The sequence below is a fragment of the Acipenser ruthenus genome, chromosome 40 (assembly GCF_902713425.1).
Source record: "Acipenser ruthenus chromosome 40, fAciRut3.2 maternal haplotype, whole genome shotgun sequence".
Lineage (NCBI taxonomy): Eukaryota > Metazoa > Chordata > Actinopteri > Acipenseriformes > Acipenseridae > Acipenser > Acipenser ruthenus.
Genome location: NC_081228.1, coordinates 3,100,435 through 3,112,863, shown reverse-complemented (window position 1 = coordinate 3,112,863; position 12,429 = coordinate 3,100,435). Strand labels below are relative to the sequence as shown.

The window sequence follows — 12,429 nt, the reverse complement described above, 5'->3', positions numbered from 1 at the left end:
CAAGAAATACAGTAACTTTTGTTCAAGCAAAGTACAAGTGTGACAAACCACAATTCAATAATACAGCAGATAATAGTGATAGTTACATCAGGAAATGATTAAATAGTGATAGTTACATCAGGATGTGATTAAATACAAAGCACTACAGGTTAAACACTTGGCGGATTACAGTATTCTGAAGTACAGGATTAAATGCAGTAAAATAGGGGGCAGATAAAAGCAAAATAAAGCACAATAAAAAAAACGTGCAGGGTGTCCTATAAATTACTAATTTTAGAGAACAGCATATATAATGCCGATTAGGATGCTCTCTGTTAAATCAGTCGTCCACACCCCGTTACAATATCTGCACCACACAAATACGCCTGTGAAAGATGCTTGACAGGCATATATTTGAGGGTATTGTAATGATCTTTCCAATCCAGCAGGTGTCGCTAATCTTCATTCTGTACTGACAGCGTCTTTGTTTACGGGCAATCCTCTCTCTCTTGGAGGAGAGCGTTGTGTTGTTGACACACTGTTGCTTGCAGTTACGCGTAGCTGTTTGTTGCCAGTGATGTGAGATCGCAAGTTGGAAGTTAAGACAGTAACAGCGAGAGATCGACCGTTTTATTAGCCGTCATGGGGATAATATTAATATCGCGGTCTGTGTAATGCATCAGCACACGAATATGTGCCGGAGCGGACAGATTCGTGATTCCACTAGAACCGCGCAGGATCACACGTGCATTTATACAGGTAACGTTATTCTGTATGCAGAAGAGGAACATGCACGGACCGGATTCTTTTGTCGGCAGCGCTGATTATAATTCAGTGCCCATGCATTAATATCATATCAGAGTAATATAGATTATTTCCCTTGACAAAGGTATGTTAAACACACCGACACGTCGTGAAGTTGGCTCTTTTGAGCAAGTGTAAGAACTGGCTATGTTAAATTACTTTCGAGTAGTTGGCTAATGGGGGTTTATAGTTGTATTTTTAGAACAGATGTAAGGGGTATTCATAATCGGTTTACAGTAAGTGTTAACACAGCACTCTTCGCACAGTAGCAAGCTGTGAAGCTGAATTACTCTGCATTTTGCTGACCAGTCAGAAGGACCTAAGGCAGGTACTGTTGTAATGTGACATTATATGTTTCGCATCGTGCAACGGAATTGCAGAACAAATAATGCATCAGACAGTTCAGAGGATTAACTATTTCCAATTGTTAATAGGTCTAGTTTGCCAAAAAGATTTTCCATGAAGTACTTCAGAAGGTTACCTGTGAAATGCAAACTAATAATAATAATAATAATAATAATAATAATAATAATGGAAAGTATTATATAATAATATTGTTCTTCCCTGTTGTAAAATAAAATCTAATAACACTTTTTTTTTTTTTTAATTAATTTGGAGGTAAAAGGGAGTAAGGGATGACATAGTGCATCCGGTAAGGACCCAAATAAACATCTTCGTTTGTTAAACCAAATAAGTTGCACAGTAACCTGATCTGGCTTACGGGATCTGCTTCCTCCAAAAGTTTCTCCTCAGTAGTGCAGCCGAGGCATTGCTGTTACATGGCAGTTTGCTCCCAGTCCTCGTAATTCCCAATTCCTAACCCTAGCCAGCCGCCCCCGCACCTCCAGAACTGAGATTGCCATCTCCCCATCTCTGACACTGCAGATGGTTAACATGCTTCACATTCTAGTGTGCTGAGCCATAGCCTGGGCACTGTCCAGCTCTCCCTCACACACGCACTCGGTGTCTGGAACTGACCTGCTCTGCACGTCGGCACAGATTGCCAGCTGACGTCACTCTTCCTGGATCAGAATTAGCCCCTGTCCAAAAGCAGGGCCAAGCCCTTTAGCTTGTTAACACTGAATTGAGAGTTAATAAGCATTGCAGCATTAGCGAGCACACTCCCTGAAACATTCTCGCTGCTCGCCTGGCCTGCCTGCTGTGTGCTTCACAGTGCTGCGATTTCTTTTCAAACACGCCCGCTTTGTACAAATAGAGGAGGCAGCCGTGTGTTTTGCTATTTATTTCAGAGAACAGGATATATAATCCTGATTAGGATGCTCTCTGTTAAATCAGTCGGCCACACCCTGTTACAATATCTGCACCGCACTCTGTGTACACACAGAGCTCCAGTTTTGTGCCTGCTGTTTAAGTCTGAAGATGACACGGCTTCCATTCTAAAAAGGAATGCATGAGTTCTGTGCAATTTGGGGCTGGAATTTCGAAGCTAATAAATAACAGATGGCCAATGTTCTCACCTCGTTTTGCCTGAATTGACTATCCACCCACACACTACCCACTACTATAGCAGCAGTCACTTGTATTGAGCTTGTCTTTTTAGTGTTTGAAACAAGTAGGGCTGATGGTAGAGTTTGTTTTAGAAATGTTAATGGTTTAAGACAGTGTTATGATTGCTCTAAGCAGTCTAGACTCGGGCAATGCACTTTAGTTTCCAAATAGTGCACAAGCAGCAGCTGAGTGGAGCGAAGTGCACCGAGCGAGTTCTACAATGTTGCAGTGGATGTTTAGAGGTGCCAAAGAAGGACAAAGTACATTCCGAGAGCTGCTTAAAACAGTCAGTCCCAGTGCACATGGTATCTCTGCTGCAAGCCAGTGCAGTAAGTAGAAGTGTTCTTTCAGTGTTTAATGCTTTTTTAAAATTTATTCTTTTAAAAAAAAAAAATTCAGCGAGGAGATGACATCGTTGATTCTGCAGGTTGCCTGCAGCCTGATTGGGTGGATCTCGCTGTACGCCTCGCTCTGCCATCTGAACGGTCGCCGTGGTTACGAGTGGAACTGCCGTCTGGTGACGCTGTTTCACGGGGTTCTGATCGTATGTCTGTCTGCCTACGTGGGATTTGTTGATGGCCCGTGGCCCTTCACACACCCAGGTGAGCTCAGTAAAGAGGCGTCTAGCCCAAACTTTGGGTACTTTGGGGTTTTTGCGCTGTTTTCTTGTGATTTGTTAATTTTATAGTGTGCATTTTTACTTTGAGAATTTAGCTCAATGTAATTGGCATCAGAAACAGCAATAAACACCAACATAGGGTGCCAAGCTTTGAAAATGCTTCAGATTCTATGAAGTAACGGGCAAAATAAATGAGATCACCCTCCCTGTGTCCGACAGGCTCCCTGAACACTCCTCTGCAGCTGCAGGTGCTGTGCCTCAGCCTGGGCTACTTCGTCTTCGATATGTGCTGGTGCATCTACTTCCAGACAGAGGGGGCGGTCATGCTGGCCCACCACACCATGAGCGTCCTGGGCATCGTGCTGGCGCTGTGGCTGGGCGAGTCGGCCACCGAGGTGAACGCCGTCCTCTTCGGCAGCGAGATCACCAACCCCCTGCTGCAGGCGCGCTGGTTCCTGCGCCACGCCGGGCTCTACGACACGCTGGCGGGGGACGTCGTGGACTTCCTCTTCGTGGTCCTGTTCAGCGGCGTGCGGATTGGCGTGGGCACCTGGATGCTGTGCTGTGAGCTGGCCTCGCCGCGGCCGTGCTCGCTAGTGAAGGGCTGCGGGGTCGCCATGTACGCCCTCTCCTGGCTCTTCATGGTGAGCATTGCCTGCTTCGCCTACAGGAAGAGCTGCCTCAAGTACAGGAAATGGGCGGCCGCCAGCGGAGCCAAGAGGAATGCTGGGAAGACGGAGTGAAGATCCTGGGTGGAGGGATTCTCCGACACACAGAGCAAAGTCTTCACTGAACTAATCTTTTATTAACTCTGGCTCCAGCTATAGCATTATACAATGGAGAGCACTGCATTGATAAGTAATGTGCTTGTTTGTTTTTTATAGGAATTTCAATGGAGGGATCCACTCTTCCGAACCTACATTACGAAAGGAATAAGAGAATTCATTGCAAAAAAAGCTACAACAAAAACAGACTGATTTCATGTTTTGCAATGTCCACTTTTCGTTTGTATATTGATCAATGTATACTTAAAGGGCTAGAAATAAGCACTGCCTGGGGTGTTCATCCTATAACAAGGAACAATAGCATTCCAGCCTTCTTTAAGAATAGCAACAGCTTTTTGACACGGTAATTAGCCTTAAAATAAGTAGCTGGTAAGCCTCACTGTGGTGTCACTGGTACTGCATAGCGTTAGTGCCTGTGTCTTACGTCATTTTCTGTAACGATTGTGTAAAATATTACAACTTACCGCCTTGGGGTTAAGAAGCCGTAGAGGTTTGTATTTTAGTGATAGAATGTGGTGTTAAATACAGTTCTCATTTCCCTAATTCTAAGACTCTCCATTTCAAATGTGGTCTGTAGTAATCGGCTCATTTCTAGCTGTCTGTATCTGTGCACGCACCGACCGTGCTGTGAATAAAAAGGGTTGCATTTGGAATTATAGCTTAAAATGAGTACAGATCAAAGTATCAGGGGCTTGCAGATCCCTGAGGCGTTTTCAACACCTGCCGGTGAGGTTTCTGTAGTGAGAATGTTTTTGATATGAAGTCTTCTAATGGAACTGTGAATGTTTGCTTGTGTATTCACTGCCGTGTTGCTCAGTCGTCATGGGGGATTCAGTCAGTGATGCAGAGCTGCGTTGTGATTGAAGCAATATCTCCTTTTTTGGTGCTGTTCAATGAATCCTGCAGGCGTAGGAACAAAATGAGCCTTCCATAATTGTACTGCCCTCCTGGAAAACTTGAACCCGTCCCACACCCCTCGGCTGTTTCTCCCCTGCACTTCAATAAGCACATCAGAGAAAAACACACAAGGGTTTGGACTATCGTAAACTTCCTTCATGGGTTTGAGATCGGCTGCTCAAGTCTAGGACCTTTCTAAACAGCTGGTGTGTTAGGGATTAAACCCGATCTTTTCACAGATGGTTTGTGTCCAATTGAAGCTAGTTCACTAAAAATAACACTAATAAAGTAAGCAGTTATAACGGCTGGGCTGGGCTTGATTTCTTCACACCAAGCACAGATGAAGTTAGAATACAAGTCCTGTGCATACTATTCAGTATTTTAAGGTTCATAAGCTTATATTGTACTGTAATTGTGTCTTTAAGTTTGTTAAATAAAGACTGTATGTTTTGGTCACGTAAATAATTTTTTTTTTTTTTTTCAGTAAGTCAAATTGTGGCAGCAAGGTACAGCATACAAATCATGATAAAAAAAATAATAATTTAAACAATTACATTATAACAAACCGCGCTGAATCCATGGTCTGTGTCTGTTATACACCATACTTGCCACAAGGTGGCACACTACTCAAGCGCTTGATACCGTGGCTGTGTAATAAACACTAAAAGTCCCTTTCTATTGGAAATGGTATTGATTCAATTCTACTTCATTGGCGCAATTAACAGATTGTAATACAAACGTGTGACGTACATTATAATAGGGATAGTTTTCAGTGAATCACCTGTGTACGTTCTAGAGGCATTTGACCCCACCAGAGCCGCACACTCCCGAAGGGTTTGGACAAACAGTTGGCACCACCTACCATTACATTGTCCCTGAACGTGAGCGCCTCTGTTTCCAATCAGGTCTAGCCCAGGGAGACACTGCCTTTGAAACAGCAATCAACTATGCTTTTGCACGGGGAAGCACCTCCCAACCGAGCTCCGTGTTTTCTTGGGCAGTCTGAGAAACGTGGTTTTACTGGAACAGGGCAGGGCCATTAAAATTCAAAAGGGGAGGTACACAAGTTCAAGATAAGGCTGAAGGTAAACACTCCAGTGGGTTTTATAACAGCCTTATCATCTCAATGAAATAGGCTGTAACCTTCCAGATTTCAAATTGCTATTGTTGCATTTCTAAGACATTTACGTTTCACACGACAGTCACGTACGATATGCAATGCAGATGTACTGTAGCGTTCTCACTAGTAAGATGAGCAAACCAAATATCTTCATTTCATAACTCCAATGCACCCGGCGCTTCTAGATCGGGATTAGTTTATTTTTTTGGAGAGCGGAAGTAGACGGAGGATGGAATGAGGGGTGTGATTGGACACGGCGGAGTGATCAGGGAGGTATTGCACTGTTGCTAAAAGTAATAGAAAAAAAGATCCCGAAGTGAAAGAAACATAAATGCAATTATTAATGATCAGTTTACGAGACTTAAAGAAGTAACGAGGACATGATCGATTGAATGCGTGCTGCCTAGACCCGACACAGGGACGTGCTGCACGGCAGCGGGAGCGAGAAAGGAAAAAAACAAATAAAAAAAACACTGGATTCTGAAAACATGGAGACTGGGGGAGAGACAGCTGAGGAATAAGTTGCATTTTCTACTTCAAGTGAAAGTCTGCTGAACAAGGGCGTTGAGAATTCTGATCCTTGGAATTGTAAAACTCCAGCGTTCTATGCAACTTTCTTTTTTTGCTGGGGTTAAAAAAAAAGTGTTTAGCCGGGATCTGATTTTGGGGACTTGGAAGATCAAAGGAAGTAAAGTTTTCTGCTGAAATAACTGGACTGTTTTCCCGAGGAGTAGTGTGCGGTGGAGGATAACAATACACATGAAACGACATTTTATGCACGAAATTAATTCATGCGCATCCTGTCGTTTCTTTAAAACGAGCCTGTGTTTTTAAACGTGTAATTGGAAAGTCTTTGAAGTTACAGGAGAAATAGGAGAAGCGGTTAGGAAAGAACACTTTTCCCGGAAAATAGGAAACGCGGAAAAGGCCTAATTCGGGACGGCGAGAATTTCGGAAAACGGGATCTACTGGAAGTGGGAATACGGCTGGCGATTGCAAAACTCCCAATTCAGACACGGATTGATGCTCGGCGGTGTGCAAGTTTCCGTGAATCTTGTGGAAAAAAAACGGGGTCCGCGGCTCGGGTTGGACATTTCACGAATCAGACGGGTTGCTGCGATGGAAAACGCACTGAAGAAAAACTGAAAATATTAAACCGGGAGGAAACAAGGTGATGAGAAACTGGCTAAATGAAAAAAAGAGGAATCGTCCAAGGAGATAAAGACACAGTGGGAAAAGCAACTGGAGTTATTTTGCAAGGAGACAGATGATCAAAAGGAATTTGTACTGGAGTTGCGGCGGCGATATTGACAAAGGCGATTGATACAGCCAGGCAGGCAGGCAAGCGTATTTCAGAGTCTCTTGCAGTTGGTTACAGGAATGCACATTCTCGCATAAATTGAACATTTTCCAATAACACTGGAGGATTTGGGAATTATCATTTTTTTAAAGATTTTTTTTTTTTTAAGATTATTTCTTAAAAGGATCGTTAAGTCCGTATATATTTAATTTTAGTGCCGGGGTGATGATTCAACGAGGGGAAAATAACAAAACGTAACACTGCAAAACTGGGTTATCAAGATTTACGTGCAGAATATACAATATATAGGCCTATATATATTTTTAAATTCAAATAATATTTAGTCCAACTTGAAGGATACCTGGAAGAAAAACCTGCAGCTTTATTTTTTTTTTTTTTTTAAGACGGGAGGATTTTTATGTTTTGTAAGATGCGAATTGGATAAAACACCGAAGAGAAAAACAATAACCCTCGTAGCCCAATGAGCGGCTCACAGCCTACGATCACTGACAGGTAAAGCATGCGATTTCATTGAAAGCGACATTCTGCTGCATCAGGATGTTAAGTGCTTCTTTTTGCTTCTGTTAATTGATTGCTGTGGTGATGCATAATGAAAAATGATACTACATGAGGCCAGGCAGGTGGAAATGCCTTCATATCCTCAATCCAAAACCAGATCAAAAAACATATCGCTAATCGATTAAAAAAAAAAGGCTGGTCGGCCGGGTAGACGCACATTTCTCACATGGTTGACCTAAAAAAGTGTGCAGATATTTGGAGAACACTAAAATGAAGGTGTGTGTATTTATGGGACAGAATGCACGTGCAAATTAAATCTTAATTTAGGAGTGTAAACTGAGCTATGTATCGGTTACTAGAGTTTGGGCAAAATACTTTGGCATTAGTCATATGGATTTTTTTTCATATATATATATATATATATATATATATATATATATATAATCTGCATGCATTACACGGGACACTAAGGAATACTGTTTTTTTAAAAGACCGAGTTAATCAATGCAGGCCCTTTTGAACAGGGTATTGGAAGTTTTTTTCGTGTAAAATCAGCAGAAATCTGGTAATACCGTCCTGTGATTCACTGCTCAGATTTTCCGTGTTATATAAACAGCAGTATCTAGTATGTCACTCAATTAACCAAGCATTCCTTCCAGGTCTGTGAATCACATCTACTGACCGTCATTTTCCACTGCGAATGCTTGCTATATTATAAGTATAATATTTCTGAAGAAATCCACACCATCAACAACACCAGTAATTAATACTGGCGTGCCCCCTGCCCCCCTCCCATCCTGTTATACACAATACTATTACGTTTCATATTTGAACCACAGAATAGTTACTCCCTTATGTTATATAGGGTAGTTACCATCTGTGAATGTTTAACTTACTTACAAAATACAGTAGCAACTGGCGACTTTTGGAATCCTGTTTCCCATTAGGACTTAAACTGGGCGTGCAATTACAGGTACACTGGAGAACAGAAACGTCATCGTTTTGCGTTCCTGGAGTGTCACCGTCAAGTAGGACACGTGATGTCGTGATGTACAATATGTATTGGAATACATGTGATGGTCGCGATGGGACTGACTTGTGTGATCCATAATAGTATCATGATCATTTATTGAGATACAAAGTTGGTTAAGGAGATACGTTTGTATACACAAAACAGAAACGTGTTAATGTGATGCTGAACATCGTTCTGGCCTGTTATAACTGCCACAGCCCTGTTTTTAAGAGACTTTTACACCGAGATTTATGTTTAAAAATGAAGATGCGTCCACACCACACTATCCCCACAAGGCACAACGTAATTCAAAAAAAAAAAAAAAAAAACACACAAGAAACTGTTTTCTTCTTTGGGAAGATGGGTACTTTGCTGTTCCGGTGTGCCTCTCCTGCATTCTGCATGCAGCCGAGGTACAAACAGAAACAGCTGAAATGTCAGAGGGCCTTGTGTTGCGTTTAACTGATCACTAACAACAGGGCTAGGCTGCCTGGAGGAAGCCCACCTGTTAATTCCATAACAGTGCTATTAGCATGTGATCGGTGTTATCAGGGTTGGACTGCAGTGGCTCTTAAGTCCTGATAAAATGAAGCTTGAATCGGCTTGTTTTTTCCCTGTGATCTTTGGGCTTCATGCTCCTTTAGTTTCATACTGATGATGTCAGCTTATTTTCTTGCTGTCTGTAAAGCCTCACACATCCCATCCCTGCGTTTGCACACACTGGCTAACTGATAAATAATTGCGTGTTTTTGATCTCTTGCTGTGTGGGTGTTGAGGACAGCCGATGCAAGTCCAATCTGGAGTAATGCAGACAGTTCTTTGGACTGGCTTTGCAGTTGTTAGTCAGGTTTATCTAATCCTGTCTCGATCTTCCTTCTTCATGGAAAGAACAAAACCACTTCAAAGTCAAACTTGAACCGTTTACCTTCAAAGAGTTGCTCAAAGTGAACATCCCTTCAATGGGATTTGAAATTTCTTGTTAAAGGTTAAATTAGCCAATGACCAAAGAACTGTCCTGCAGTTTGACCAATCGGTGATGGTTTGGAGGAGGGCTTTTGAAAAGATCTGTAATGTAACAAACCAACTTTTTTTAATGCCTGAGTCATTACCATTTGGGTCAAAGTCAGCATTAAGTAGAAAGGCTTTTCTCCCAGAGCAATTATGTGTAATTCAAAGCAAGCAGTCTTCCGCTGGAAAATGACTGTCCTCAGTGATCAGAAATTAGACAGCGGGTGCTTTAGTGTGAAAATCTGTGCTGGTTTCATTCCCACATCATTATGAAGGTGTGTACACATTTACAGATCAATCCAGCAGTGCATTCACAACTTATTAGCTTCACAAGCTTAAACAAACAAACAAGATAAGGGATAAGCCAGTCTGTGCACAGCGCACCAGCTTGCACAATGTCCAGCGATACCTGAACAGAGGTTCCAGGCAGGGTTCATGTCAATGATGTGTACAGTGGTATGGTCACTGTGTTTGGGACTCTTTCACTGGAGCTTCTCACATAGCTCCAGAAGTACTTTCTGGGAAATAATTGGACTTTTCTGTAAACTTGAAGTACCAGTAGACGATTTTGTTCTCTTGAGTTTGATTTTCAAATCTTGGTTGGCACTCCTGTAAGCCAGAACAACCTAGTAAATCTAGTTCTATAACTTGAGTCCAAGCAGGGTCCAGCTGAAGAGAGTGGCAATGTTTCTCTAAGCACTAGCCACACACTCCTCTAGCCTGAACTAGCTCACAGTCTGTTTGCTTTCTTTATTTTTTCCACCTGCAGTTGCCAAATATGCATGTGGTCCAGTATACCGACTAGGCAAATACCCAGTAGAATTGAAATTGGAATTGAAGGCTCTCCACACTGCCCTGAAGCACACCAGTTCTAATTAGATTTAAATTTCAGTTTGCAATAAACCGCAAAATTAGAGAAAGACATTTACATGTATTCGCTGTGACAGGCCTTGCCTGAACTGAAAGGCAGTCTAATCTAATGTATCCTTCAAGCCCTCGTGCAGATCCCTTTGCATAAAAGGAAGCTGGCGATGCCAATAAAGAATTAATGCACTCCGTCCAGAGCTCTTTATTATCATACATCCTCATTGTTATGCAGAGAATGAAATACCTTGATAAGCAGCTGTGCTGAATGTTAACCAGTTAAATAAAAAGTGTGTTATTAGCATGGGCTCAGGGAGGGAGGGAGTGCGTATGAAAAGGGAAGATTTGCACTAGTCGTCGCGGCAGGGGGATATTTTTCAGTTCTGAGTGTTGCTCAAAATGAGTCGGCCTAAAAAGCCTGCACATAAACGGACTAATGCACGCTGAAGTCCTGCCAAGTGAGAGGAACGTGGTATGGTGCATGGTAGTTCCTGCAGATATTGCCTTCGTCGTTGGCAAATCCCAAATTTCCCCTGCTGAAAAAATAAAGGAATTTGCCCAACTCTGTTGTAAATTGGTGTGACTCATCCCGTGGAAATTGGAGAACAAAAACAAGTCAATCAAAGCTAGACTTGATCGAGTTTTGCTTTTGGCAGAGCCAGAGGTAATTGCAGTGGAGCACCAAATGGAGACTGGTGTGGAGGTGTCGGTCTCTGTCAAACTTTTACATGGGGTTGAGGAAGGTCCTACTGTAGCTTCACGTTTTCATGACATGGCTCGAATTCTGTATTTACATCCTGGCTGGAGAAGCATGTCACTGAGGAGCTGGGAAAAGCCTCTGGGAGCAGGTGGATTAACTTGGAAAAGCAACCAGGGATTTCACGATCAGAGTTAACCACGTGTTAGCCTGCATGTCTGACCCGCCATGCGGAAGGAAGATATTACAAAGCGGGCACCGCTGGGCTTAAAAGCAGGAGGATACCCTCAAACCCCATGGCATGGAGAGACGCAGCTGGATTAGAATCCTGATTTGAAGTTTTCCCGTTCCCAGTGCCTGTCTGGCATCCTGAGCGCTTCAGAAATGTAACCTGACCTCCGCATTGAGACTTGCATGCAGCTGACAGTTGGTTTTGGATGGAGATGAATCTCTCCTGCTTTCCCTGGTCTCAAGCCAGAGACTGGGCAGACGGGTTGTCGCACCAGGGCTTGGTGTGTTTGTACTGCATGGGTGCAGGTCCCTGCTAGCGTGCGGTGGGTGCGTTCTGCGGCGCGTCAGAGCCGTTTGTGCAATAATAAAGCAGGGCTTTGCATTGCACAGAGCCCTTTTGTCAGGGTTTTTAGCTGAAGTCTGCATTTCGTCTGACCCTCCAGGGCAGCAGTGAATCACTGGTAAACCATGTCTGTGAGCCTGTCGGGTCTGTAAGCCAAGCCCACCGGCTCGCACCAAGGCATGCTGGGAAGGCAGAGGCAGGGCTGAAAAAGTTTTCGAGCACTTCAATTGCACGCCGCGAGGAATCGATCTTAACGTTGTTTACGATAATGTCCAAAAAAGGCTCGCAATGAAGTTATAAAATTGCAGTCTCAAACATAACTGACAGTAAACTGTGTTTATCCATAATTACAGTGCGTGAGATGACTCCACTATAGTATAAACTATTAAAATGCAGTGCCCTGGGCTTTATAGAGCCCGATAGCTTGTCGTGCATGGATGCCTCCCCAAGTACTTGAGTTAAGAAAGAGTCCTTGTAAATTTAACATAACTGAGTAGCAGTAACTCATGCATTCAAATAAAACCGATTTATAACAGACAGGATTTTAAAGCTAGGCTGCAGTTCTCCTAAAGGCTTCATTGCACAGCGGCCAAAGTTATTTTTGTGTGTGTGTGTTGTATTTTCCCTTAAGAATCAGAGGAAAGGGAAATTGATTTTTCTTCCTCTCTCTGTTAAGATCTTTCCAAGTACATGAGGAGCATCCAAGGAAAGGAAGCCCTGCTAAGTCTTTAGTGTGTGAAAC

At 42.9% G+C, this 12,429-nt stretch overlaps 2 protein-coding genes across 7 annotated transcripts in view; both read left to right on the top strand.

The window, feature by feature from the left end:
- Window positions 1-439: 439 nt before the first annotated feature.
- Window positions 440-4,443, top strand: LOC117962515 (TLC domain-containing protein 5-like). Of its 5 annotated transcripts, XM_034913143.2 has the most exons (4): window positions 1,142-2,621; window positions 2,720-2,894; window positions 3,131-3,555; window positions 3,796-4,443. In XM_034913143.2, exons 1-4 carry the CDS (start codon window positions 2,442-2,444, stop codon window positions 3,886-3,888), a joined length of 873 nt encoding a protein of 290 aa, XP_034769034.2. In that variant the 5' UTR covers window positions 1,142-2,441; the 3' UTR covers window positions 3,889-4,443. The 5 variants fall into 5 exon arrangements, with proteins under 5 accessions (XP_034769035.2, XP_058866242.1, XP_058866241.1 ...); XM_034913144.2 differs by lacking the exon at window positions 1,142-2,621 and adding an exon at window positions 440-738 and having other exon boundaries at window positions 2,692-2,894; window positions 3,131-4,443; XM_059010259.1 differs by lacking the exon at window positions 1,142-2,621 and adding an exon at window positions 745-868 and having other exon boundaries at window positions 2,692-2,894; window positions 3,131-4,443.
- A 1,370-nt stretch (window positions 4,444-5,813) lies between these two features.
- LOC117397107 (rho guanine nucleotide exchange factor 12) overlaps window positions 5,814-12,429 on the top strand; it is a 60,282-nt gene continuing 53,666 nt past the window's right edge. For both annotated transcript variants that reach the window (XM_033995662.3, XM_033995660.3), the window contains exon 1: window positions 5,814-7,526. In XM_033995662.3, the coding sequence (XP_033851553.3) occupies window positions 7,495-7,526 (32 nt within the window). In that variant the 5' untranslated portion in view covers window positions 5,814-7,494. The remainder of the gene's footprint in view (window positions 7,527-12,429) is intronic.

Excerpts from the sequence above, each read along its gene's own strand:
- LOC117962515 (XM_034913142.2), top strand. The coding sequence starts at position 2,442 with ATGCACTTTAGTTTCCAAATAGTGCACAAGCAGCAGCTGAGTGGAGCG. Across the intron at positions 2,622-2,719 it reads CTCTGCTGCAAGCCAGTGCA|GTTGCCTGCAGCCTGATTGG; the intron begins GTAAGTAGAAGT and ends TTGATTCTGCAG. Across the intron at positions 2,895-3,130 it reads GTGGCCCTTCACACACCCAG|GCTCCCTGAACACTCCTCTG; the intron begins GTGAGCTCAGTA and ends TGTGTCCGACAG.